This window comes from Semicossyphus pulcher, unplaced genomic scaffold, assembly GCF_022749685.1.
Source record: "Semicossyphus pulcher isolate SPU_LCO1_2020_fin unplaced genomic scaffold, fSemPul1.0.p SCAF_18, whole genome shotgun sequence".
NCBI classification, from domain to species: Eukaryota; Metazoa; Chordata; class Actinopteri; order Labriformes; family Labridae; genus Semicossyphus; species Semicossyphus pulcher.
The window spans coordinates 25029679-25057581 of NW_027211691.1; the positions used below are offsets into that span (position 1 = coordinate 25029679).

Sequence of the window (27903 nt, forward strand, 5' to 3'; positions counted from 1 at the left end):
CACTGAGTTGGAAAAAAATGACGTAGGAGTGTTTTCCGTCCTTATGCAGACTTATAATAATCTATTTTAAAACATATTTTGCATTTGAATTACAAACTAATCTCTTAATAGTCAGTGCTAGATAGATTAAAAAGGCCTTTTTGGCCATGATAGTGGCGTGTAAATAAAGGCAGAGCATCGAGACAGTAATGTGTGTGTGTGTGTGTGTGTGTGTGTGTGTGTGTGAAGGACGTTTTATACCTCTTCATCACATTTCAAAAGAAAATCCAGTCTTTCAGTCACAGGAGCAGTGAAGCAGCAGGAGGTAAAATTTGCTAAAGCAGTTAAAGCTCCAGATGAAGAGGGTTGAGCTAAATATGAAGTTCTATTATGAGAATAAAAACCTCTGTGTTCTGTGGAGCTGCTCTCAGGCAGCAGTTTGAAGCACTCTCTGAAGCATCACTTCATCCAACGCATGGAACATCACTCAAACTGAGATGCTTTCTAAAGGCAGAGAGGCAGGTTATTAGAGTTACTGTATGATTGACACAATCCTATTTACTTAATGTTAATGTCATATTATTATTTCTGTATGTTGTTACTGCAGTGTTTGTTTGACAGTTTGGCAGCAAATAGGCCGTACTTAAGTATTCCCCTGTACCCCTCAGATTGTTATTCTCTGTGCTGAAAAACATCACAGAAAGGATCCCTGCAGAGAAACACCTCTTCGTTCTTTATGTTAGGTAAAGATTCCTTTGTTAAAGCTGCTGTGAGGAACTTTCGGTTTGTGTTGATTTTGGCGCCCCCTGTGGACAAAGCTGATTTTGTCCTGTACGTGCTTAAGTGGTGTTTTTTAACAACAAATCTCCTCCTGCTTTCTTTAACACTCACATGAATCACTCACTTTAAATTTCTGCCCTGGAAAATGTAAACAAAAGCAGCGTGCAGCTAATCTCTTTGTCCGACACCTACCCCCCCCCACCAGCAGTTTAAACCATTAAAAATAACTACACTGAAATAATCAGTCTTGCTGTTGATGTTCTGGTTTGCCTTGCAGCTCATATAGAGTCATCAGAATAAATTTCACTCTGTTTTATAAGCAGCAAAAAACTCCTGACAGGAGCTTTAAGCAGAACAGCCATGACTTTGCTCTCTTTTAAGCCACCAGACTCCATTGACAAAAGCAGCCATCTTGGACCACAGGAGTTCTGATCTACAGCTGCCTCACTTGATTGTCTGGGGTTATTGTGTTACACAAATATTGTTTTGGATCAGTGCTAACCTTTTTAAATTTCACACAATAAAAGACGCTAACTCGTGCGTTCTGCGAGGTGAAATGACTGACTTTGTCAATGGAGTCTGGTGGCTTTGATGAGAGTGATGTAGCTGCTCTGTTTGGTTTCAAAATATTTCTCTAACAAAAAGGCCCGTCTGTGATGGGATCGTCCTGTCAGGTTGTCAGACACTTAGAATAACAAGCTGAGCCTGTCAGGGGGATTTAATCAGGCACATTTGCCCTAAAAGAAGACATTGCAGCCTGTGTCATGGCTGCAGTCTACTTCAGCGATTCCAAAGCTTTTTGTACCTGTTGGTCATTTAAACACTGAATGATAAAGGCCTCTAATACCAGAATTGGCCCATATTTTAAACATGCATATAAAGATAAGAGACATGCAGCTGTAATTGGCTGAGAAGTAATATTTAATAAAGGTTTTGTTTTGTGATGTCTTCAGGCAAAGTATAAAGAAGCCGGAAAGAAAGAAGTGAACAGCTGCCTGTACTCTCTCCTGCCTGAAACTCTGGAGACACAACACGCTAAAGAGGCCGGGGATCTGCTCAGTGAGGTGCAGAGCAGCTTCACCTCGTTTGCTACTGTTTACATTCTGTGTGCGCACAGGTTAAATCAGGCTGCCTGGATGAATATTATGTGTGTTTCTCATTGTGCCAGATTAAGTACAAGGAGAGCGGGATGAAAGGGATGTCCAGCTCCCTCTACTCCACTCTGCCCGACACTTCAGAAACCAGCTTTGCCAGAGAGATGACGGACATGCTGAGCGAGGTACCAGCATTCATAAAAATCATGTGACACATTTCACTACGGATATCTGACACGTCACAGCAGCATAGCGAGGGACTGGTCCAAGCCTGAGCCAGCCCTAACGATGAGCTTTATCACAAAGGAAAGTTAATGCCGACTCTTATGAGTAGAGAGGGTGTCTGCCTCCCGGACTCTGACTGGTCTGCAACCCAAACCACTTTAGCTACCGCATGCAGACCTTTATCCTGGGAGCACAATGTTACAGAGGGGTAGTAGGGCACTATGAGCTCCTTAAAGCGGGGGTATTATGCTAATTTCAAGCGTCATATTTCACTCTGTGATACCTTAGCATAATTTACAGTTAAAAAAACTCCTCATGTTTCTCACCCTGGTGCTCTGTGCAGGCCCTCGTACAGCCTCTGCCTGAAACGACTCTGTCAGCTCTGTCCCTTTAAGAAACCCCGCCCCTACAAGCCCACTTTCCTCTGATTGGCCAGCTCTCTGAAGCCTGCAGAGGATGAAACCTGGCGTTCACAGCAGCCTGCTGACTGAGCTGAGCAGCCTGGGGATTACTCCAACATACTTACCTGCAGATCTGAAACGTTTAGTCTGAACATCCAACATTGTATATATGTGTTAAAATGTGAAGCAGCATAACACCTCCTCTTCAGGTATTTCCAGTGTGCCTTAAGTGTCCTTAAGTGTGACTTAAAGTAATATTAATGCAACAATACATGTTTAATCGAGCAGCATCCCATTCACTCCAGTCACACACTCACAACTGATGCACAGCCCTTGGGAGCATAATATAATATCACATGAACATGCGGATTGGAGAAGCTGGGGATCGAGTAGTAGATGTTCCAGTAAGTGGACAACCCACTCTACCTCCTGAGCCACAGCCAAAGCTTAAAAAATACTCATAAAGTGAAAGTAAGACTAAAACAGGTTCATGTGCAGGAATATAAAACCTGCAGGACGTCTGCAGAAAGCTGCGGTGTAGTCAGCTCATCGTGTTTGATGAATGGGTCGTCACAGGCCTGATTATCATCAAACAAGGATCAAAGAGGTTTTTTTGTGTTGCTGCTTTTAATTTGCATTTCCACAATGTACAAATTCAGTTCAGACTAATGAGGGCTGGCCACAGTCACTGTTCAGGACACAAAGACGTGTTCATCAAACACACACGAAGACAGCTATTAAAATACACAAAGAAGAGAAATCAAGATTACAGCGACAGTTTCAGCTTCGCCTTTAACAGAAAACGAGTTTAACAGTTGATCATTTAGATGCTTTCATTTCTTTCTCTGCACAACTAATGAAGGTTGATCTAATAAAACATCTTTTATCCTCTCATAGAAGCAGCTTGTTCATGTTCATCGTGTGTGCAGCCTGAGAAATGACCTCAATATTCTGAGCTTCCTGTTTTTACAGGCAAAGTACAAGGAGAGCGGCATGAAGAGCCGTTCACAGAGCATCTACAGTCAGCTACCAGAGACCACCGACACTCAGTTTGCTAAGACTGTGTCTGAGCTGCAGAGCGAGGTGAGGAAAGTAATATATAACATGATCACTTCTTTCTAAACATCTGAACAGACAGAACTGAAGGTTATATTTTTCATCGTCAATGAATTATCACCAGATTGTGTTCGGTAAATTCTCAGTGTAACAGGTATCTTTTCTCTGAACTGATCTCAGATGAAGTACAAACAAGGAAAGAAGGAAGTGTCCAGCTCTCTGTACTCCACTCTGCCTGAGACTCTGGAGACGCTGCACGCCAGAGAGGCCTCTGAGCTGCAGAGCGAGGTGACGACACATCTCTACACACAGTCACAACCAAACATCCATCCCTGTGTCTTCTCAAACATGAGTTACTATCTCTGCTTCTCATTGTGTCAGCTGAGGTACAAGGCGGCTCTGAAGAAAGGCGCTTCCTCCAGCCTGTTCCACCTGCTGCCTGAGACCTTAGAGACGGCCCACGCTAAGGAAGTCTCCGAGCTTCTCAGTGAGGTAACATCAGGGCAGGGAAAATACTGTACACCCGCGGCGGTGTCAGTTTTATCAGAATCAGCACTCTGATTTTCTGTTTTTACAGGTGAAGTATAAAGAGGACGGTAAGAAGGAGATGAGCATCAACCTGTACTCTCTGCTGCCCGAAACCATCGACTCTCAGCACGCTAAAGAGGTGTCAAACCTGCAGAGTGAGGTACTCAGACATCTTGTTTCTTGGTTCTTTGCTGCTTAGGTTCATGTGGACCTCTGAGTCTTTCCTGCCACCAACTTATTCTCCTCTTATAGTCTCAAAGGACAAACCTTAACTCATCCAAATAACCTGATAAGTTAAAGCATAATTCTGATATTTGTAAACCAGTCCTATATCTACATATTCAAAGGTCTAAATGAGTAAAAGGTGCAAAAGTTTTAGTGGATTTCTTCAGCCAGCAGCTGAGAAACAGGCTGTAATGGCTGCAACATAATCCTTGATGGGTCAAAGGTCGTCCACTAAAAGTTCTTGTTGTTTCCACTGACAGGCTCAGATTGTTATTCTAAGTGTGTGACAACATGACAGAAAGGATCCCTACAGAGATAGACCTTTTTGTTACAGAGGAAGATGATTGTTTTAACCACACACAGACGTCACATCGCTCTCTGCAAACACACCAGACTCCATTCAGAAAAACACTGATTTAAGCTCACAGAACAAGGGAGTTGCTGCTCTGCACTTGCACTGTTTGGTTTGATTTTTGTATTGTTGTGTGAGTTTTGTGTTGTAATTTTTTTGTCTAGTTTACTTAGCCGATCAAGGCAGCATTAGACGATCAACTCCTGTAAAATTACTGTTTTTGTCAATGGAGTCTGGTTGCTTTAAAGAGAGTGATGTTACGCCTGTAGCATCTTCCTCTTGAACAAAAAGGTCTACCTCTGTAGGGATCCTTTCTGTGTTGTCAGACCCAAAAACAAGCACTTTCAGTGGACATACTTTGATAAGGATGGACCATTTTCTCAGAGGATTACATTACAGCCATCACAAAGTAAAAGAGCTCAATTTTCAAAACAGCTTTTAAAATGTCTTAATAAAGCCGAAAGGTTACAATCGGCATTCAGACCCGGGTCACATGACTCTGCAGTAGGCCTTGGTAATTATCTCCTCGGCTCTGATCAGCATTGACGGGAACACAAAACCTGGGTCAACACGCTAATCTCCGCCCCCTTTCTGGCGCGATGCTATGCTCCGTCGGTAACTTCTGCGACTCCTCGTCATCTTAGCCAGAAATTCTGCTCCCCGTCCGAGCAGCGCTCGAACATCGTTCCAAATTTGTCGGCGCCGAGTTTGATACACAGACTGAATGAGTAACAGATACAATAAAGACCTAACCACCGTAACATCTTCATCGTTTACTAACCCTGTCTCCGGCACGTTTGTGACGTCAGGCGGTGACGCAGCAGAAAAGAGACTGAAAGCAGGATACTTCACTGGCAATGGGAAAAGAGACAATCGGCATCTATATGCAGGTGTTCCTGGGTCTGAAAAATCCTGCGTCAACGCGCTAATTCGAGTGGGAAAGAGGTATAAATTGCGTGGTAGTTATTTTTGCTCTGTAATAAATACATTAGACGAGGCTGTAGGGAACGTTCCTCTGCTCTAAAATAGATTTTAGTGAACAATCATGTTGTTTCCATCCAGGTTTAAAGGATATTTCAGATTCAGACATTTCTTTGCCAGGATGCAGGGCCAACTCCAGAACCTCTTCCAGTAGGAGCTGATGCCATATGAGTTAAAATGTGGGCCAAATAAAGGCTCACAATAACCCTGCTCATTTGTATTTTAGGAACGATGGACTTCACCACTGCTTAATATAAGATATGATTGGATGGCCACAGCCATGACTCTACTTCCTGTCTCCTGCAGGTGAAGTACAAAGAAGGTTTGAAGCAGAAGACTCAGAGCAGTTTGTACCATCAGCTCCCAGAGACCACCGAGACACAGCTGGCCAAGCAGATGTCTGACCTGCAGAGCGAGGTACAGCGACGGATTATTATTAGTTTATTAATCATTTGAACCAGAGACAATCAGGACAAGACGAGGAAAGAATCAGCCAGAAAGGTTCAACTTCGGAAAGAAAAACTACATTTATTTTCAAATGTTGCTGTTCTTTTGCTGCTCTCAGAGAACGGTGGTTAGTTTATGAACAAGGTGTTCTTCCATAGACGTCTGCTTTAACATCCTGAAGACTTATCTGGACTTCTTTGGGATAGTGAATGTGTTAGCAAAAGAAAAAAGCAGGCTTTATTATATCTAAGAGTAAACAGAGGCACCAAAGTGACTGTGATCATTTCAATCTGCAGACCAAGTACAAAAAGGCGGGTAAGAAGGAGGTGAATAAATGTCTGTACTCGCTGATGCCTCACACCATGGACACGCAGCACGCTAAAGAAGCTGCAGAGCTGCTCAGTGAGGTAAACATGTTTACCTTTTCTTTAAGTATAATCTGTGACAAATGTCAACAGTTTGCCAACATGTCAGAGAAGAGAAACAGTGTTCTTTAGTTCAGCATGCCACCGATAGAAAGAACAATAGTTTTCCCTTTTCCAACCCCTGTAAACAAACTTTCAGACCCTCCTCTTCCGTCCTCCTCCGCTCATTGATGCTGTAATTTCTCAGATCAAATACAAGGAGAGCGGGAAGAAGGAGATGTCCAGCTCCCTCTACTCCACGCTGTCCGACACGTCGGAGACCAGCTTCGCCAGAGAGATGACGGACATGCAGAGCGAGGTATGTAAAAGCAAAGCCGGTGGGCTCAGGACCTGGGTAAAGATATTTTAGGCCTCAAATGTTCACCTGGAAGCTGGAAACACCTTCCAAGCTAAAGGAACGTGGTCAAAGGTCACTTTCATCTCAGGAATTCATACACTTATATTAAGACAGTTTTACAAAATGCTGTAACAGGATGAAATGACGCAGTGGGAACATTTTGCAACCAAAGGATCCACTTAATTTGACATCATAATGTCCTGGAAAAACACTTTCTTTGCCATAATTCCTCTCCCATTCTTCTGTCCGAGATATCCCAGCAGCGTCTGGAGGGATTTTTATCACATCTGGTATTTTCTTTTTTTAACCTCCCATGAGAATACGACATCCATGATCGATTCACGGACAGTGTCTCCTCAGGAACACTGACGGATGTAAGCTGCACCTTGACTTGTAGCTGGAGGCAAACGAGCACGAGTTATTGTAGCTTAGATTTAAACACAGATTAATCATACATGTCGTACCCTGCAGTGTGTAAAAACATCTCCTGCCTCATGTTGTTCCACAGTATGCTGGTCCTTTAAACAAACTGTGCATTAAAAAGGGGAAACAGTAGTGAAGGAAAGTATTTCACATGTACGTCTTATGATGATCAGTACTACTAATTAAACCTCCAAGTAAAGTACATTTATACCACTGCAGAGAATTATAAAGAGTTATGTTCACCCTCAGACATCTTGAGATTAAATAGACCCCAACATGCAGGACGGATCCTGGATCTGCTTTGACTGATGCTCCTTAAAATAAGTGCAGCGCGAGCTGCAGTAAGAATGCTGTTTGATTAGTTATAAATAATCACAACGCCATTATTCAGTGCTCTCTGATGCTTTATACGTAAGACACTCTTCAGAGGCACGATTAGCATCAGAAACAGGATCAAAAGGATATTAAAGCCGGTTTGTAATGTGCACAAGAGGAGAGTCATTAACAGTATCTCTCTGTGGCCAAGGAATTATGGGATACCAGATTTTAACTAGACTTTTTGGGGGCTACAAGGAAAACAAATCTGTTTGGGCATCTCATGATGACCAGAAATCACTTCACCCCTGTTAGAAAAAACTTTTTGTAGGTTTATAAATCAACCTCGTCTCTTTTGTTTCCACCTTTTCCAGAACAAGTACAAGGAGGACGGAAAGAGGAGCCTCTCGCAGAGCTTCTACTCTCAGCTGCCAGAAACAACCGAGACTCAGTTGGCTAAAACTGTGTCTGAGCTGCAGAGCGAGGTGAGAGACAGAACGCGGCCCTGCTCTTTCACCTTTCAACTTTGCATCAGCATAATCTCTACTTACACATTCGACAGAGAAATGTAGAGTCTGTAGGCCGGGACGTGGACTTTAGGGACGGCAAGTGTTCTGGTTTCCGTTTGTATTGAGCTTGTAGAGCAATCACGTATCAGCAGGCTGCGGTGTAGGCAGGAAAACAGTCTGTGTGGAGAGCAAAAGCAGGCGGAGTCAGATCCCATCAGCTGCTATCTGACAACGCTTTAGCTTCTTATTAATCTCTATAACAGACTCTGCGTGCTAACAGCTAACAATCTGTTCTAGATCTGAAATTCAACTTGAGATAAATTCCCTGTCGCTGTGTCACGAAAGCTGTTTAGCGGTTCATTTCCCCGACTTCCTTGAATGCATCATAAACGATGGCTCCGCCCTCCGTTCAACAGACTTGTCATGTTAAAGTAGTTTTCTTCTCTTGAGGACAGACCTGACAAAGCTTCATGTTGACTTATTCCTAATCTGTTCATTAAAGTCCATCACAAGAAAATCTGTCTCTTTTTTGGTAAACAATGCAGCACGCAGAAGGAAGTCTTCACTAGAAGAAGTTTATCGCTAACCGCTGGCACACCGGGCACGCCCGTCGAGTTCACCGTGGTCCCCATAGGCTTTATCGTTGTCAGACTATATCCGGTGGGTTCAGAGATTGGCCTCTGCATGATTCTGCCTGCAAAGCATTTGGTTTAAAAACCCTGTATCATAAATAAAAGCAGCATAGACACATCTGAGAGCCTCTTAGTTTTAGTGTAGTGAGGGATTCATTTCAGCCCAGTATTTATTATACATTATACATTTACAGGTTGAAAGAGTTATGTAGGGGCGACAATGTAGCTTAGCGGTTGTATCGTGCGTCCCATATGCAGAGGGTTCGTCTCCCACCCTCGGCCCTCTGCCGCATGTCGTCCCCACTCTCTGTTCCCCTGTTTCCAACACAATCCACTGTCCTCTCTCTTAACAAAGGCATAAAAGGCCAAAAAATACATTGAACTCCTAAAGTGTGTTTTCATGCACTCGATGTCCTCGAATGCCGCTGCTGTATGCGAAGAACATATCAAACCTGGCCTCTTTTTAAAATCTATTTTATGGTTTAATATGCTAAGATATGTGAAGATAGGCCCAGGTTTAACACTATTAGATTTTTATTGGGTCTTATTCCAGGTTTATAAATCCTGAACCAGTCAAATCTGTCAACACCGCTACGCAGATGACACACAACTTTATGTTTCAGTGTCTGTCTGACGTGAGCACTTCCTGTTAGGCTCTATAAATGATATCAGTCTCTCAAGGCCTCAAAACTGAGTTCAGTAGAACGGGGAAAAGATCCTTTAAGACCAACAACAAAGATATAAACCCCCGATGTTTAATTTGAAATCATGTTTTTCTCTTTCAGATGAAGTACAAAGAATCAGGAAAGAAAGGAGTGTCGAGCTCTCTGTACTCGACTCTACCTGAGACTCTGGAAACACAGCACGCTAAAGAGGCTTCACAGCTGCAGAGTCAGGTACACATGCACACACACACACACACACACACACACACACAGGACATAGAAACATACTGTAGTAAAAGAAACACAAAAACAATCAGCTTTCCTTTGTTATAGATGTGATTTATTATGCTTCTATGTCCCTCATCCTGCTCTCTGATCTCATCATGTTTATGCTGTAATAACTCTACATATTATTCATTATATTTATGAATTTAAAAGAACTAAAAAGATAAAGTGATTGAGATTATGTGTTTGCCCCAGCTGAGGTACAAGCAGGGTTCAAAGAACGATACCTCCAGTCTGTACCACCTGATGCCCGAAACCATCGACACCCAGTTTGTCAGACAGCAGACGGAGATGCTCAGTGAGGTATGACCGACAGACGCAGCTATTTTAGTTGTTCTTCCATCAGAAAAGAAAACATCTTCATCAGCCTGGTATTTGAACCTACAAAAGGGGGAACGGCCTCATGAAAAAGTTCAGAGTTTTACGTGAACTTTTGTGACTTCATTCACTGTCGAAAAAACAAAAATTGTTAGAAAAAGAAAAATGTAAATGTTTTGGATAAAAGTCAGAAGTGTTTGAATTCTGACTTTATTTGCAGAAGGAAAAAAATCTGAGTATAAAATAAAAATCCATAAATTTCCATGTAAAACAATTTAAACGTCAGAATCCGTCAGATTTCTGGCTTTAATCTGACATTAAACTCTGATGAATTTTGGCCCTAATCGCCCTCCGTACGAACCTGATGCAGTTTTTTCGTCTCACTGTAAACACTTTAACTCGTATGACCTGACTGGTGCAGCATGTTTATTCTGCTCCCTGTGTCTGTATTTTGTCGTCACCAGGTCAAGTACAAGGAGGAGGGTAAGAAGGAGATGAGCATGAACCTGTACTCTCTGCTGCCCGACACCATCGACTCCCAGCACGCCAAAGAGCTGACAGACATGCAGAGCGAGGTGGGTTCACAAGTGTGAGATGTAAATGAAGCCTCTGTGTCTGAAAAGTGAAGCTAATGCAGAATTATCCCAAACCTGCATTCTTTGTAAAGGCCAGCAGGGGGCGACTCCACCTTCACACGTCTATGAGAAGTGTTCGTCCTTCCCTCCTGATGTATTCCCTCAGTAAACATGTTCCTCGTGAGTTTATGGTCTCAATCTCTAGTTTCAAGTCTTCTTCAACACAGCATGATGTTCTTTAGTCACTGATGTTCCCACTTTAAAGCAGGGGAGGGTTTACCCTGTTCAGTGTTTGGTTGTCCTAAAGACACTCCGAGAAGCCGGCTGTTCATTTTTCCGGTCATAGCATTTTGTTTAACGCCTGTTTTTCAATAGCCATAATAAGCATACCAAATAATATCCACTTCACTATGAATTACTGCTGCAACTTGCTAACCAACCAAGTGCTAGTGTTAGCTAATAGATTAGCACTTGCTAGCCTCTTCCTCCTCTCCATCGCCACCCTCTCTTCCAAATATGGTCATTTCTGGCTTAAAAAAAACCAGATGATGACGACCAAAAATTCCTACTCAAGGCTTCAAAACAGTAGTCCACAAACAAATGGTTGGCTTCACTGTGGCTGTGTCCACTTCTGGTATAAAGTCAGTGATTCAGGCAACAAACGGACCGAGGTTTTACTGCAGGAAAAAAACAGACTCTAAATTTATTGGTAAGTTCTCGTAGAATCTTCGAGATCGTCACTTTCAGACACAGAGATAATAACATATAATATAACTCTCTCTCTCCCTGCTGTTCCTCTCCATCTCTCTGCTGTAATAAATAAATGAAGACAAAATGCCCAAAATAAAAACAGTTTGATGAGATGCAGATTCATGCAGGATTAACTGTGACCTCAGAGTTTGCAGAATTCTCTCTTACATAATCCGAAGTCCCTCGAGACCATGAATATCTGAACCAAATTTTAGGGCAAGTACTCAGATGTTTAACTCTCCACTGAGAGATTTGAAAAGGAGAAAGATTATCTTCTTAACGTATTCAACAACTAAATCTGAAGACGTATTCCTCACTGTGTCTTACAGGCGAAATACAAAGAGGCCAGCAAGAAGCAGACATCAGCGTCTCTGTATCATCGTCTACCTGAAACTCTGGAGACGCAGCACGCTAAAGAGGCTTCACAGCTGCAGAGTCAGGTAACCAGGTGCATCATGAACCTTTTACAGGCAGCGATTATACACGAAGAACAATTATTGAGCAGCAACTTTTTAAACACGAGACAGCTCGGAGTCTCGTAGCTCAGAAACCACTCTGTAAACCTGACCTGCCTCTCCTCCATTTGTTTTTGCATGTTTAAGCAGAGTCACAGGTTTGTCGTATCAGTGTAAATGTCTCCTCTTCCCTCTCACTGAGCGTCATTATGTCCGCTCTGTCTCTGTTAGATCTTGTATAAAGAGGCTGTGAAGAAGGATTTGTCGTGTCCGGTTTACCATCAGCTGCCGGACACTCTGGAGACGCAGTTTGCACGAGAGCTCACTGACATGCAGAGCCAGGTAAGAGCTGAAAACACCTCAAATTGAACAATGAATCAACTTCTTAAACGAGACAACAATATAAGGAGAAGATGTTTTAGTGCACGTTGTTGATTTCATGTTGGAACTCATCGTAATCTGGCTGTTTTTCTGTGTCTGATTGTAGAACAAGTACAAGGAGGACGGGATGAAGAGCCTCTCTCAGAGCTTCTACTCTCAGCTGCCAGAAACCATCGACACGCAGTTTGCTAAAAGTGTGTCCGAGCTGCAGAGCGAGGTGAGATGACAGAGAGCAGGGTGAGATGACAGAGACACAGGTCATATACAGCTCCAGAAAAAATCCTCTGCGTAAAGACCTCTGCATAAATCTGTTTTTATCTTATCTAACATTTCTCTACTTATACTTCCAAATCAAATCTTCTCAATGAGCTCTTTTATTTGCAGAAAACAACGACTGGTTAAGAAACCAAAAGATGTTTTTCAGAGCTTGAATAATTCTAAGAAAACACGAAATCACGTTTAAACAACAGAATGTTTGAACTCAGGACGAGTTCACAGATCAGTGTTTGGTGAATAACCTGGTTTTTAATCACAGCGTTCATGCCTCTCTGCGTGCTCTCCTCCAGTGTGTCACAGAGCTGCTGGGTGACGTTAGGCCGCTCTTGGAGCAGCTCGTCTTTGTTTGATGTGATCCTCTTGATCACATTCAGGAGGTTTTCAGTGGGCTTCAGATCTGGATTGGGCTGACCATGACATGAAGAGAGAGATGCTGATTTAAAGAACATTAGGAGTGGGCTCTTTATTTTGTTCCCGGGCTGTATAAGGCAGCTGAGAATGCAGAGATAAGTGAGGTCAAAGCTGCATCGGTAAGCTCTACTCATCGGTGGATTTGTTACAAGTGACTGAAAATAAATGGAGCTCCAGATATCTGCTATTTATCTGTCATTAAGCATTTTATTCTGTATCTCTTTGTGACCTAAACAAAGCAGTTTCTACCTTCATACCGAAACCTAAAGGATACCTTGGTTGGCTGGTTTGTTAGTGTGATTATGTGTTATAAAAAAAGTGTGTTGGATCCAAAATAACAAATTATAACACAAAAGTCAAAAAAATCTAACCAAACACAGCAGCGGTGGACCAACAACACCAACCTGTGTTCTGTGAGGTAAAATCACTGTTTTTGTCAGTGGAGTCTGGTGTGTGTGCAGAGAGCGATGTAACGTCTGTAACGTCTGTTTGTGCTTAAAAATTATGTAACAAAAAGGTCTACCTCTGTAGGGATCCTTTCTGTGATGTTGTCACAGAACAATCTGAGCCAGTCTGTGGAAACAACTGTATATCCTCTGTATATGAGGCTGCTGCTCCACCCACTGAGCTAAACCAGCGCCCCTTGTGTGGTATTAAAATAAAAGACACAATAATTCATCTTAAAATCTTTCTTCAGACAAAGTATAAGAAGTCTGGGAGGCAGGATGCCGGCAGCTGTCTGTACTCCGTGATGGCTGAAACTCTGGACACTCAACACGCCAAGCAGGCGTCACAGATGCAGAGCCAGGTACTCATCTCACTCTCACTTATATTACTGTTTATAATATACTTCAGAGTGACCTGCAGAGAAACACTGTTCTCCCTGCAGGTGAGGTACAGAGAGGACGTGCAGAAGGACTTGTCGTCCAGTCTGTTCTCCAGCCTTCCTCAGACGCTGCAGACTGAGTTGGCCAAGGAGGTGACGGAGCTCCAGAGCCAGGTGACCCACACTTTACCTCAGCAGCTTTCTGTACCTGTGGCCACATACGGTTCAGTCACAGCTCTGTCATTATTTTAATCCACTGTCTCTTCAAAAACACATACAGGCATTTATTGTCACGTGAAGTTCTCTTTATTTATAACCAGAAACAGGCGTTACATTGCTCTGTCCAAAGCCACCAAACTCCATTCATAAAAACAGTTATTTAACCAGTCACAAAACCGGAGTTGCTGGCCTTCCGCTGCCTCTGTTGGTTAGTTTGTTTTTGTCAGATTGTGTGACGATGCTGTTTTGATGGTTCGTTCAGATCAAACTCATCATTTTAACATGCTATGAAATAATCAATCGAGGCAGATATAGAACAACAACTCCCATGTTCTGTGATGTTAAATCAGCGTTTTTGTCAGTGGAGTCTGGTGGCTTTGAAGAGAGCAATGTAGCTTCTGTTTCCGGGCTTCTGAGTCGCGTGCACTTGAATTACAAGCAGTCTGTCCAAGTTCCTACCTGTCAGATGAAACACAATGATGTGTTGTGTATATATCATAGGCATCCGACGTAATAAAATCAAGGCCGACTTGAAGACAGAGACCTTCAGGGTGAGTGTAAAAGGCAGACGTGTGTCATGCTTGTGTGTTTGTTTTGTGATGCAGGTGAAATATAAAGAGGGCTGTAAGAAGGAAGCGTCCTCGTCACTGTACCACCTTCTCCCTGAGACCGCAGAGATGCACTTCGCCAAACACATGTCAGAGATCCAGAGCGAGGTGCTGCGTCACTCCTGCCCGCATTCAACGAATCTCACACTCACATCTTTCTGTTTTCCTTTCTTCATAAATAAAGAAAATAAATAATCTGTTTTTGTTTCTCTCCTCCTTAAGGCAAAGTACAAGAAGGACAAAGAGGATCTGCCCAACACTCTGTACTCTCTGCTGCCTGAGACTCTGGAGACTCAGTTTGTCCGAGAGATGGCCGAGACGCACAGCGAGGTGAGAACTCTTTTTAACACCGGCAAGGGGAACAAAGATTAATTGATTCCCCAGCTGAACATATATTGACTTTAAAGATTTAAGTTTAAAGCTTTGACACAAACACACAGTATCATTTGACTGTTCAAGCTTCTCTCCATGGAGGTGTTGAAGACTGTAAATATATGTACATGTATATTCACTTGGCTTTTTACTTGCTGCTGTCTTGACCACGGCTCTGGAAGAAGACATCTTGTGTCTGAGTGGGAGTTTCCTGGAGTATTTAAAACAGAACTTGAACTCTGAAATGCCATTGGTCAGTGGCTGATAAATCTGATGATGTCACAAAACGGCTGCTTTATCAACAACCAATAGGATGAAGGGCTGATAACGGTGGTCAAAAGCAGATAGCTGTTGGTACATTTTTAGCTGTAGATAGTAAAGGAACAGTTTCACGAAGGACTGTGGTTTGTTTGATTCTTCCACAAAGAGGTGGGATTGTTGTGGAAGGGGTCATTTATTGTGTGTGTGTGTGTGTGTGTGTGTGTGTGTGTGTGTGTGTGTGTGCATGTGTGTGTGTCAGGTGAAGTACAAGCAGGCCGGGAAGCAGCAGACGTCGTCGTCTCTTTACTCCAAACTGCCTGAAACTCTGGAGACGAAACACGCCAGAGAAGCGACTGAACTACAGAGTGAAGTGAGTCTTAATCTCTTTTTCTTTCTTCAACCGTGTTTTAAAGAAAGAAACTTACTCTCACTCTTTCATTACTTTAAAGGGTTAGTTCACCTAAATTTCAGGCGGTATCATGGCATGTATATATAGCATCTTCTGTATTTGCTCTGGTTTGAGATCTCTGCCTCAACCTTCATTTAAAGGCCTCTAAGCTAATAGATAACATAATGGATGATCCTTTTGACAAGTATCAAATAATAATGAAATAAAAACAGACATTTTTACTCATAGACACACGTAAGCCCACTCATCCCTTCGTAAATACTCGGGATGCACGATATTATCGGCACGTTATCAGCATCGGCAGATATGTCATTTCTCTGCAGATAAAACATCGCTTTAATTCTGCCTTAACGCTCGATGATTCCCTAAAAAAGCTTGACGTAATGCTATGACATTAACTCGGCGCGAGTGTGCGCGCACTGTCTGCACAAAGTTCTCAACAATATACAAATAAAGACTAAACAGTCTCAGAAACTCGAGCCGATGAAGTTAAACAACTTTCACAGCTCTTAGCTAGCTAACAGTTAGCTCACATTCTCCTCATTTTACCGACTTAACATCAAACACGCCGAAAATACACTCGCAGCCAAAGCCGACGCTAACAGAGAGTAACATGAACATCAGAGCTAAACTAACTCACATATTCACGGACGCACACACGATAAAAAGAGTCCGTCGGCGATCACTGATGTCTCCGATGTAGGTGCAGTAAGCAAGTCCGGGCATGTCTCCCTCACTGCCGTGTTTCGGGGGGATGCTGCATTCAGGTGCGCTCAGAAACGTGAGCGATCAGACATGTGACCTTTTGTACAACGCCTCTTACATCAAGCAGGAAGAAGGGTGCAAGATGTCTGCCGTATGGCAGTTTTTGGCCACTACAATAAGTGTAGGCATGATATCAACTCCTTTACAGGGAGACTTCATGTTCTCTGCAATGAGGTGGAAAAAAACAATAAATATAATAATATAATGAAAACAGCAAAAAGGGTTGGAAAATATCGGCATATCGGATATCAGCAAAAAATCCAATATCATACATCTCTAAATAATACTCCTGTGTTTGATTAAGGCCTTGATGTAACCCTCTCCATACGACAAACCAACTAAAGATTGTCGACATTTGTTTTGCTATAAAACGCAGACATCATTAATAGAAACTTTTAAACGGTACGTTACAGAGAATAAAAAGTTTAAGTATACAAATCCAACTTATTACTCTGTCTTATGTTAATATACAGATTAAACTCTCATCCCTGTGTGGTTAGACACATCCAGAAGTGGGAGAGAAACTGTGTTATGTATAATTTGTGTGAGTTTTATTTAAATGACCTTCAGTGTTTTTTCTGCGCTCACTTTGATTCTTTGTTTTCTGACAGAAAAAGTACAAAGACGAGGGGAGGAAGGAGATGACGTCGTCTCTGTACTCTCTGCTCCCTGAAACTTCAGAGACGCAGTTCGTCCGAGAAATGACGGAGATGCAGAGTGAGGTACAGCACACACTCTCACACACACACACACACACACACACACACACACACACACACACACACACACTGACCCTTCTCCTACTGTCTTTAAATCTGTTTACATTTCAGCTTCTCTTTTCTATCTTTTACTTTTTGACTTCGTATCGACTTTGTGCTTTTTGCTCTTAGAGTCACTGTCGGTCCGAGAAATGAAGAAGTTTGATTTTATTATGTGCTTTAAAGAATACAAAACCTCCCTCTGACACAACACAACTTTTCCACCTGACATGACCAACCCTCCGTACATCAGAGCCTCATAAATGTTTTGATGTTTATGGTTTTATGTGGGGAAATTCAGAGATTGTGTAGGTTGATGTTGGACCGGCATGAGAGCCTTGAGGCAGCGGTGGTGGAGGGACTCAGATCTATGACTTAGTAAGAGTAGTAATACTGAAGTGTCAAAATACACGTCGATGTCCCGCATTAAAGATTTTCCTGAAAGCAGCTGTGAGGAACTTTCACTCTGTGTTGCTGCCTGCTATTTGCTTTACATATAAACATTTAAAATAAACGTCATTCTAAGCTGTCTTAAGAGATCTTATGTGTACGTGTACTTCAGTCAGACAACTCACGTTTGTGATAGTTTGAAATGTTGTCCCTCATCACTCCTTTATTTATTGATTTATTTTACTCACAGAAATCTGAGGAGTGCTGAGATCATATCTTAAACCCCCCTCTAGCCGGAGCCTGCAGGTGGATGCTGGGGTGGTGGTGGGGCTGAAAGAATGAGCGCAGTACTGGTGCAGGGCAGCGGGGGCAAAGACAGAGCAGAGACTGGAAATCTTGCGACATTTCAGACATTAATATATCAGAAATCAAGTATGTATGTGAAAAATAACTTCCTACAAAGAGAGTGAAGTCAAACTCCCTCTGTGTTTGTTCTCAGCTCTTTGTTTACATGGACGGGACGGCTCTGCACTCCCGTTTCTGCGAGTTCATGTACCACACTATAGTAACATTAGGGATGATAGCTAACTCACTGTTCATTTCAATGTTACGCTGGTGGTCATTCTGTGTAATTAACCATGCTAGCGGGGGGCTGTAGCAACATGCATAGTAAACTAAAGTGTGCTAATGTTAGCCCGCAGCAGTACAATGCTGGCTGAGGTCTACGAGCTGTAACATGCATCCTGCCTACATGAGCCTGTACAGACTTACCAACCAATTTCCATTGTTTGCTCTGTTATAATTATGTTATATTATGTTTGCTGCTGTGTAGTCGAACATTACACTTACAAATGTCTCTGAAACGCTGCAGCAGAGTAGGCAGGGTGGAAACGCAGCAGGTTGTAGGTTCGGGGAGGTGTGGCCAAACAGAGCGTTCGTTTTGGGTTCATGCTGGTGCTCAAGTGCGACACCTAGTGGACATGAAAGTCGCATATTAAGCCTTTAAATAGATGCCAAACAGGTAGGAGGTGTTTGTCAGGTGATAGTGGAGAATGTCTCGTGAAATCAGTGCAGCTCGAGTTGCCTGTCTGAACGAGCTCGCAGGCGTCGCTCCATTTACCGTCTCGATGCCTCAGACAATGAAATCATCTTGTTTATATCAGATGTAGTACTACGCGCTACCGATCCCCGCTCTGACGACACACAGCTGCTTCCTTATAAGACGTAGATTTTTAATATATTTAATTTTCAAACCATGAACTGTCGTTGTGCTTCAGTATATAACTTATTCTGTGTGCTGTCTCTACCTGGACCCTGAGTCTGTAATAAAAGTAAAAGTCTCTCTGGATGCAGTTTGATCTCCATTAGTGTTTCTGTCTTCTTCTCACATTAAAGCACTTGATTTATAAAATCTTAGGGAATATGAATCTGACAGGGATTCTCTCTTCTGCTCCGAGCCAGAATCCAGCTGAGTGTGTTTGTTAACAGAGAGAGCTCAGAGGGCTGAGTGAGTCTTACGTCATCCCCATCAGTGTACAACTACCAAACATCCTCTAATTTGCAAGATAAACTTTGAAAATATAACAGGAGAAAGTTTGGAGTGTGTGCTGAATCTGATTCCATTCATCTTGACTTTCTCTCCATGTTTGTGGATGTATCTGCTACAAAAGCAAACTTGGAGCTCGAGCTGGAGCCTTTGAACACAGAGCGTCAGACATATGAAGTTTGAAGAACTGCAAACAAATCATTACAGCACTGGTGGAGAACATGTTGGTGGATTTGATGAAATGTCCCTCTGATTATCTCTCGTTGTCTCGTTGTCTCTAGAACAAGTATAAGGAGAGTGCGAAGAGGAGCCAGACTGTCAGCGTTTACTCCCAGCTCCATGAAACCAACGACCTCCAGTTTGCCAAAGCTGTTTCTGAAATACAAAGTGAGGTACGAGATATCAGTTCATTTAAAGGGGAATTACGATATTTAAACCCATGCCCTGGTGTTGCAGGGGCATGAGTTACTAAAAGGAACAGAAATGCTCCAGATTTTCTCAGCCAGCATCTGCAACGTGACTCCAACCAGACTCCATTGATTAAAACAGTAATTTAACTTTGCAGAACACGGGAGTTGCTTTTCTACCTCTGCACCCATCTGTTATGTTGTTTATGTTTCTGTGTGTTGCACAAATATTCTCTGAACAAAGTCACACAATCACTCAAACAAACTCACCAGTCGAGGCAGAGGTAGACAAGCAGCTCCTGTGTCCGGTGAGGTAAAATTACTGTCTTTGTGAATGGAGTCTGGTGGCTTTGGAGAGTGATGTAACAGCTGTTTAAACAAAAGGGTGTGGATTAATGTGATTGTTTTAAGAGTGTGTGTTATTAAATTATTGCTAAAAAAATGTATTTATGTAGATTTTTATTCTTTGTATTTATTTTAGTATGAAGTTGCTTTTGTGTAAATATTTGTTTTATGTGCTTCTGGTCCGCCCTTAGTGCTCTTGTCCACCTAATCACCTGCAGCAGGGAGGGTATATAAGGCAGCAAGTTGCTTTTACTGGAACATTAGTATTTTCTTGTGGCGTCTGTATGCGAGAAAATATGATAGTTACAACATGACATACAACATTATGTAGAATCTGTGAATAGAGATTAGCAGGAAAGTTATGATGAGGTTTAGCTCTGGTCCTCCCAACAGTTTGTTGACTCGTGTAGATTTTGAGTGTTGACGTAACACAGAAAATGTTCCCTCTTCACAAAGTGGTGTCTTGTCTTTTTTCCAGACCAAATATAAAGAGGCAGGAAAGAAAGAGGCGTCCAGCTGCCTGTACTCGAAGCTGCCGGAGACTCTGGACACTCGGCACGCTAAAGAGGTTTCACAGCTGCAGAGTCAGGTACTCATACAGTATGATGTGTTCAGGTCCAGGCCTGTAATCACACCGCTGGAAGATAGTCCTGGGTTATAACTGTTGCTATATGGTGCTTCTATCACTGGGATGGGACAGTGCTGCTGGGTCCAGTGAGCTGCACAAACTCAACCTCCTTCACACTTTAAAGCCATGTTTCCTCATCTTTTCTTTTTAGAAGTAACTGAAATATTCCTCAAACTTTAGATATTTGTACAGGTGTTTTATTATTTTCTTCTAGAATTATCTCCTAAAAGCTTACTTGTGCTGGTTTCCCTTCTGTTCTACCTCCTTTGTGAAGGTGAAATATAAGCAGGACAGCAGTAAGGAGGCGAGCGGTTCGCTGTACAGCCAGCTTCCTGAAACCACCGAGACACAGCTGGCCAGAGAGCTGAGAGACATTTACAGTGAGGTACGTCTCTGGTATGTGAGGTACGTGAGGTAAAGTGACCTCTGCGTGTGTGTGAGGTACGTGTGGTACAGTGACCTCTGCGTGTGTGTGAGGTACGTGTGGTACAGTGACCTCTGTGTGTGTGTGAGGTACGTGTGGTAAAGTGACCTCTGTGTGTGTGTGAGGTACGTGTGGTACAGTGACCTCTGCGTGTGTGTGAGGTACGTGTGGTACAGTGACCTCTGCGTGTGTGTGAGGTACGTGTGGTACAGTGACCTCTGCGTGCTCTTTGTTAGGTGAAGTATAAAGAAGACGGGAAGAAGGACATCAGTAAGAACTTGTACTCGCTCCTTCCTGAGACGGCAGAGACCCACTTTGCAAAGCACATATCAGAGATACAGAGTGAGGTGAGGACCCTGAACGCCTCGCTCAGACTGTCTGCAGGTGGATAGTCCCATCAGGGTCTTACAGTGTTTGTTTTTATAATTACTGCAGCCAGAAATTAGGTCAAATATAAATTTAAATATGATGAAGAATGAAGCACAAAGCACATTAATAATATTGTAATGTTGGAATAGGCCTACATTTAAACACAGGGAAACACTGCAGGCACAACTTGGTCAGCTCGTATTAATCCAGACTGAATTTCACATTTTAAAAAGGACAAGTCGAAAACATAATCATCTTTACAACATCCTTTTCTTTTTTCTTTGAAGACAAAGTACAAGAAGGACAAAGAGGACCTGCCCAACACTCTGTACTCTCTGCTGCCTGAGACTCTGGAGACTCAGTTTGTGAAGGAGATGGCCGAGACGCACAGCGAGGTGAGAAACATCACTTTGATTGAGCGAGTTATGACGAACCAAATGTTGTGAATTCACAAGTACAAAAACTAAAACACCAGGAAACTTTCTCCACGTCCTGAGAGACACATTGAGGAGTGTGTTTTCCATCTCAGACACTCCAGCGTGCAAACACATCGCAGATAAACTCTGTCGTCTATTCCTGTCCTCTTATCAGAAACACATCCAGAGCAGCCGGGTTCCCTCTCTCTCTCTCTTCCTCCTCCTCTTCTGCTGCCTTTCTTTATTACGGCTCTTCTCAAAAGAAGAGGTGCATCAACTTTTCTACTCTCTGTTTGGTGGATCTGTTCTCATCCTTCTTCAGCTCTTTGCTGTTGTTTTTTTATGCTAATCAGACATGGGCTGACAAAACAGCGACAATGTTAGTCTGTGCTTTCTCAGTTACCTAGACCTGAGTATTTGTAAACGCCACATACCCCTCTGATACAAGTGTGCTGAAGGAATGAGCTGAGCCTCCCTTCCTAGCGTCCTTTGTCAGTCGAGGTGCATCAGAGAAACACAGATTTTCTTACAGTAAACTGCTTTTTTATGTTTACATAACGTTTAAATGATCTTAACTTGTGAGGGGAAAACAGATTGCTTATATTTTGCTAGCTCAGACTAGCGTTACACTCTCTGCTAGCATCACTATGTTGGTCGCTTCTTCTTAATGCTGCTTTAAAACAGTAGTTGTTCTTGGCAGCTATTATATTTATTATCATCAGATTGGATGCACTGACTGGCGTACTTGTGGCTAAGCTCCTCCCACCAAATGACGCACCAAACATGCACACACACTTTGCAACTGGTGTGTGCCGCGCAGCCGTTGTCTCTCTGCAGCACCAAGGCAAGGAGAGAGAGGGGGGCAGCAAAAGGTGCACTTTATTTCTAGCAAAATACTACTAGCGTTACTACCGTTAGCGGTTACGTAAGAGCTACTGTTACCTGTCAGGAAGGAACACGACAACCTCTGCATCCCTTCGCTCTTCAGCCCCTCACACTCCCACTCGTCTGATCCCTCTTTTTATTCAGTGCTCTCTTTGTAGCTTTTTTCTCCTCCACGCTCTTCCTTCTCTTTGCTTCCTTAGCAGCATATGTCGGCAAAGGAGGTGCAGGAAATTTACCGCACGTTGCCGTAGCTCCTGACAGACACAACCTCTGAGTGCACGCTGCTGACACGAGTCACGTAGAAGCCGGATGACGCTAGTTTGTACAGAGTCGCTGTGATTGGCCAGTTACATGGAAAGCTGACCCTGATTGGTTGTTTGATTCAGACCAGACAAATTTAACTAATTACAAAGGGGCGGGCGCTGAGTCACAGATCACACATCAACATCATTTCAGTTTAATGCTGTTTGTAAAATGCAATGATCAGAATGAGTTATTTTAACCACATTCTTATGGGATGATGTTGCTGTCGCTTTAAGCTGTATTGTGATTCTGATGTTTGAGTCATCACAGCTCCAGTTCTCTCGTTAAACAGCCCTGAATAAAAGCCATCCACAACACTAAAGGAGAACATGCATTAGAAACATGGCAACAGACATGTCATCTCTCTGAATGAGGCATTTCTAATGAAGCAGAAGCTGTCAAATGTTCAGGATTGTGAAATCCCACCTGTGTTTTCCTGCAGGTGAAGTACAAGGAAGCAGGAAAGAAAGACGCCAGCAGCTCTCTTTACCACCAGCTGCCTGAGACTCTGGAGACGCAGCGTGTTAGAGAGGTTACTGAGCTGCAGAGCCAGGTACACACGTCTATTATTCACGTTCTCTTACTCGCACGCTCAGCTTGTCCTGCAGCGGCTGAAGTGAACAGTCCTGTTATTTCATGTGAAAACAGAGTGAAGACATGGGTCAGCTTTCTCTTCACTCGCTGCATCTTTGCGGCAGAGAGAAGCTCAAACTGCTGCGTCTCTCTTCAAAGAATCTATGAATGAATAATGTTTTTGCACTTTGAAGACTCTTTGCTAAATTCAGTGGATATTTAGGATGCTGTTTGTAGCCGGGCAGCAACAGCAAAAGTTCGTCCGTATTATCTCACTGAGGAACAGAAGTGTTTATGTAATGTAAGTCGGATATTCAGCAGAGAAAAAGAAGAAAGATCAGAGTTTAAATCTGCCATGAATGTTTCATTCTCTCGTCTCCCGATCAAAGTGCGTCCTCAGGCTGTTATTCTGAATGTCTTTGTTTTCTAATTCTTATTTCTCCTTAAAAAGCAGAGCTAAGATGGATCAGATCTGTCGCTATCTTCACAAACTTCACAGAAACTCACAGTGAATTTAAGGTGAATCAGTCTCTTGTTTTCTTTCCACCTGCTGCCGTTTCCTTCAGAACAAGTACAAGCAGAGCGGGAAGAAGTCGATGTCGTCCAGTCTGTACGCTCAGCTGCCGCAGACGGCGGAGACGCAGCTCGCCGCCAAGATGTCCGACCTGCAGAGCGAGGTAAAACAAACGTACAACAACAGATACACACGAGGATGTTAACAGGAAGTCACTCCGTCTTTCCCCTCACTCTGTTTTATTCCTGCTGACTAAATGACTTTGCTGCTGTCCGTCGTGGTGCCAGTGTGTCAGTGTCCTCTGCCTCTCTCGCTCCAGAGTAAATACAAGGAGGACGGGATCCGGAGCCTCTCTCAGAGCTTCTACTCTCAGCTCGCAGAAACCGCGGAGACTCAGTTAGCTAAAGCTGTGTCTGAGCTGCAGAGCGAGGTGAGGAAACCGCAAATAGTTTCACTTGTTTTTTTCTATTTCTATGTTTCTTTGTGGCTTCATAGAGAAGCAAGAGTCCTGAGACTGACAACAGTCAAGTTAGCACAATTAAAGGTCAGTGAGGTGAGGTATTGTCACTTTAAACGTGAGCCTCTAGCATTTATTTTTGGTATGAATGACTGAAGGTACAAAAAGTCTGGGAATTGCTCCGGTAGATTGCTTCAGCCAGCAGCCAAGAAACAGACTGTAATGGCTGCAACGTAATCCATTCTTTATGCTGCATATAAGCCATTCCTTCCAGAAAAGTGAATAAGGAAATCCAAGGCAGAAATATAAAACCTATATGGTTTTGTGCTGAGCCATAACAACAGGAAGTGTAGGGTGGAAACTGTGGCTAACAGGTGATGTTTCCTTCAGGCGAAGTACAAGGAGGCGAGCAGGAAGGACGCGAGCAGCTGTCTGTACCACCAGTTACCTGAGACGCTGGAGACGCTACATGCTAAAGAGGCTAATGAGCTGCAGAGTCAGGTACAAGAACACAGTTACAGGGCTCACATCGCAGCACAGTGTGGTCCAGCTTCTCTCTGAGTCCTTGTGTTTTTAAAGTTTGCTGTTTGCTCAGGTACTTTTTATAAACCAGCACGCATGAGTTTCCAAAGCAGTCCGGACTTTTCTTTCCACTCATCTCTGCAAATGAGCTCCAGCTGTACGATCAGTGGACTGTTAGAAGACGTAGAAAGTAACTCTATTTCCTGTCCTCTGCAGGTGAAGTACAAGGAAGGCGGTAAGAAGGAGCTGAGCACCAACCTGTACTCTGTGCTGCCCGAGACTGAAGAGATGAAGATTGCTAAGGCTGCCATGGAGCTTCAGAGTGAGGTGGGCGGACGTTCACCAGGCTTTGTGGAGTAACCTAGAGAAAACACACATGCACAGTTTTTTTTTAACATGCATCTGTATGTTGCAGAATAAATACAAGCAGAAAGGCAGACAGGAGATCAGCAGCAGTGTTTTCCACCAAATGCCGGAGACCAGAGAGATGGAGTTTGTCAAGCAGATCTCTGAGCTCCAGAGTGAGGTACGTTTCTGCACATGCTCCACGTGTCTTTAAACAGACTGCACAGAAGACGTGGACGAAGCCTCTTTGTTTAAAAACGTCTGCAGTGCCTAAAACCTGCGTTCTCTCTAATGTCCAGCAGAGGGCGAAAGAAGTCTGATTGAATAGAAGTCTATGACAAAATGCGCCGCCTTCTCCCTCAGTAAACATGTTCCTAATGACTTTATGGTCTCAGTCTCTAGCTTCTTCTTCAACACAGCTGGATGTTCATTTAGTCACTGATGCTCCCATTGAGAGTCACACAGACCAGGAAGCAGGGGAGGGTTTAGGGCGGGACTACCTGTGATTGACAAGTCACTACCACAGGGACCTGAAAAATGTCTTGTTCAGAGTTCAGTGTTTCTAAAAGACACTTTAAGAGTTTGTTTCTTTGTTCATTCTGTTCAAAGTGTTTTTTGTCATACAAAATTAGCATGCCACGTAATATCACAGTTAAACACAGTTACCCTTAATTATGGCTGCACCTTGCTAACCAAGCTAGCGCTGGTGTTGGCTGATAATGTCAAGTTTATGGTTTAAACAAAAAGTTAGAGGATCCTGATGCAGACTTATGATATATTTAAACACTAACAGAAGGCAAACAAAAGGCAGAGCAAAACTTACAGAGTCCACTGGTGGCAGCGCAATAAGAAAAATCCCCCAAAATGAATCACATGAAATCCCACAGGGAGCAAGGTTTAGACGAAAGACAAACGACGAACTGTCACTAAAACAGGGGAACACAAAGACATAATGTGGGGGGAGGTGAGGCTAATCAAGACACAGGTGAGAAAGTCCAGAGGCAGGTGAATACATTAAGGGCGGGGCACATAAACAAGCAGGAAACACACAAAGGCAGGAAGTGAATCATCACAAAAGCTGTGTCCCAATCCAGCGCCTTCGAAGGCCGTATTTGAAGGCCGATTGGGTCACAGAAGCGCGTCGACGGCTGTCTCAATCCGAAGGCTTCTGCTGATGCGGCCGACAAATGCGTCCTTCGTTTCCCACCTTACCTTAAGATGCATTGTGCGCCAAATCAAACGAAGTGGTGGACTTTCACGCGGCCGAGGAATACACTTTAAAATGTCAAGCTAGAACAGATCGCCTTACACATGTTTAAGAAAACGAAAGGGCCCTTGAAACAAATTATCTTTAAAATAATTGGTTAACTTTCTCGACATTAGTTATGCTAGCTAGTTCGCCCACTAGCTACCTGTTGCTAAGCGACAGGAGCGACGTTTGATGACGCAAGTGTAGATCAGACTGTCTCATATCAGTTCAGCTTTAACGTCTATGCAGGCTGTGAATGGATGAATGGAGCGTCCTCCGTGGACTGCCTCCTTCCAAGGCTGCAGCCCGTGGATTGATGCACAGCTAAAGTGAGAAAGTAAAACAGGAAATGATCTCTGAACACAACGAAATACAAATCAAACACAACTAAACTAGCACTAAATGATGATCAGTTTGTGTTTGGTGAACGAAGAGGAACGGCAGAAATAACTTAAGCCTGCAGAACATTTGTCCACAAACACTTTGGCTGATGTCACACCGGCTACGTTTACTGCTTACAAACGTTCGATATTCGTCTCCTGTGTGCTGTTTTTCCCTCTTAGACAAAGTACAAGAAGGACAAAGAGGACCTGCCCAACACTCTGTACTCTCTGCTGCCTGAGACTCTGGAGACTCAGTTTGTTAAGGAGATGGCCGAGACGCACAGCGAGGTGGGAAACTCTCACTCTGTGTTCGTGTGAATATTTTAGTGTGTGATTGCTTGAAAGAGCAGAGTTGTGTTTTGGGTTTGCTCCATTTTTTATTTCCCAACATTACCGATTAATTATTGAGCAAGAGATTCAGCACTATGAATTATGTGTATATCCTCATGGACCTTATTCTCAGTATGTGTCTTTAAGAAAAAATACGGCCTCAGTGGTAATGAAATGTTGTTATATTTAAATCTCGACGTAGTTTATCTGCTTCTATGTCTGCATGTCTAAGAAATAGTTTAATGTCATCCTCAAACAAGTTTATAACCTGTTTAATTTTCTGCCTCAACACGTCCTGTCTATACCTGCTGAAGAAAGTACACTGAGTACGACGGTGTGTTAGGGACCTTGTAAAAAAAGAAGAAGAAATGGAGCCGGAGTAGAAGAGAAGAGAGAGATTAAAGACGTAAATATGCAAGAAAAAAGGCAAATTTGTGACAAAATAACTCAAATTTCGTAATAAACTTGTGAGAAACAAAAACTAGTAAAATCGTGTTTATAGGAACCTGTTTGAGCTGCGACCCCCCAAACAGTAGGCTGGAGTTCACGGCCCCCTCCCTCTGATTCACCTGTGTCTCCTCTCTGCCCTGTTGGCTCTGCTGCTCACACAGGCGTGCATGGCACGGAGCTCGGAGCAGATTCAGCCTCTCTGCACACAAGAAGCAGACTTCATCGAGGAGAAAGACTGAGCGACCCTCTGCTGCAGAAACACACGTTTCTCTGCTCCTCGTTTGCCCCAGGGGTTACATCACACATGACAGTTACCCTACGACC

General features: G+C 43.2%; 1 protein-coding gene across 4 annotated transcripts in view; it reads left to right on the forward strand.

Moving 5' to 3' along the window:
- The window catches only part of LOC138595572 (nebulin-like), a 68727-nt gene that overhangs the window by 18457 nt on the left and 22367 nt on the right, over positions 1 to 27903 (forward strand). For all 4 annotated transcript variants that reach the window (XM_069666869.1, XM_069666867.1, XM_069666870.1 and 1 more), the window contains 34 exons: positions 1713 to 1823; positions 1928 to 2038; positions 3452 to 3562; positions 3716 to 3823; positions 3917 to 4027; positions 4113 to 4223; positions 5928 to 6038; positions 6365 to 6475; positions 6681 to 6791; positions 7943 to 8053; positions 9495 to 9605; positions 9855 to 9962; positions 10442 to 10552; positions 11632 to 11742; positions 11989 to 12099; positions 12245 to 12355; positions 13523 to 13633; positions 13715 to 13825; positions 14476 to 14586; positions 14701 to 14808; positions 15371 to 15481; positions 16897 to 17007; positions 19261 to 19371; positions 20210 to 20320; positions 20634 to 20744; positions 21020 to 21130; positions 21440 to 21547; positions 23199 to 23309; positions 23896 to 24006; positions 24163 to 24273; positions 24691 to 24801; positions 25039 to 25149; positions 25238 to 25348; positions 26980 to 27087. In XM_069666869.1, coding sequence (XP_069522970.1) covers positions 1713 to 1823; positions 1928 to 2038; positions 3452 to 3562; positions 3716 to 3823; positions 3917 to 4027; positions 4113 to 4223; positions 5928 to 6038; positions 6365 to 6475; positions 6681 to 6791; positions 7943 to 8053; positions 9495 to 9605; positions 9855 to 9962; positions 10442 to 10552; positions 11632 to 11742; positions 11989 to 12099; positions 12245 to 12355; positions 13523 to 13633; positions 13715 to 13825; positions 14476 to 14586; positions 14701 to 14808; positions 15371 to 15481; positions 16897 to 17007; positions 19261 to 19371; positions 20210 to 20320; positions 20634 to 20744; positions 21020 to 21130; positions 21440 to 21547; positions 23199 to 23309; positions 23896 to 24006; positions 24163 to 24273; positions 24691 to 24801; positions 25039 to 25149; positions 25238 to 25348; positions 26980 to 27087 — 3759 coding nt within the window. The remainder of the gene's footprint in view (positions 1 to 1712; positions 1824 to 1927; positions 2039 to 3451; positions 3563 to 3715; positions 3824 to 3916; positions 4028 to 4112; positions 4224 to 5927; positions 6039 to 6364; positions 6476 to 6680; positions 6792 to 7942; positions 8054 to 9494; positions 9606 to 9854; positions 9963 to 10441; positions 10553 to 11631; positions 11743 to 11988; positions 12100 to 12244; positions 12356 to 13522; positions 13634 to 13714; positions 13826 to 14475; positions 14587 to 14700; positions 14809 to 15370; positions 15482 to 16896; positions 17008 to 19260; positions 19372 to 20209; positions 20321 to 20633; positions 20745 to 21019; positions 21131 to 21439; positions 21548 to 23198; positions 23310 to 23895; positions 24007 to 24162; positions 24274 to 24690; positions 24802 to 25038; positions 25150 to 25237; positions 25349 to 26979; positions 27088 to 27903) is intronic.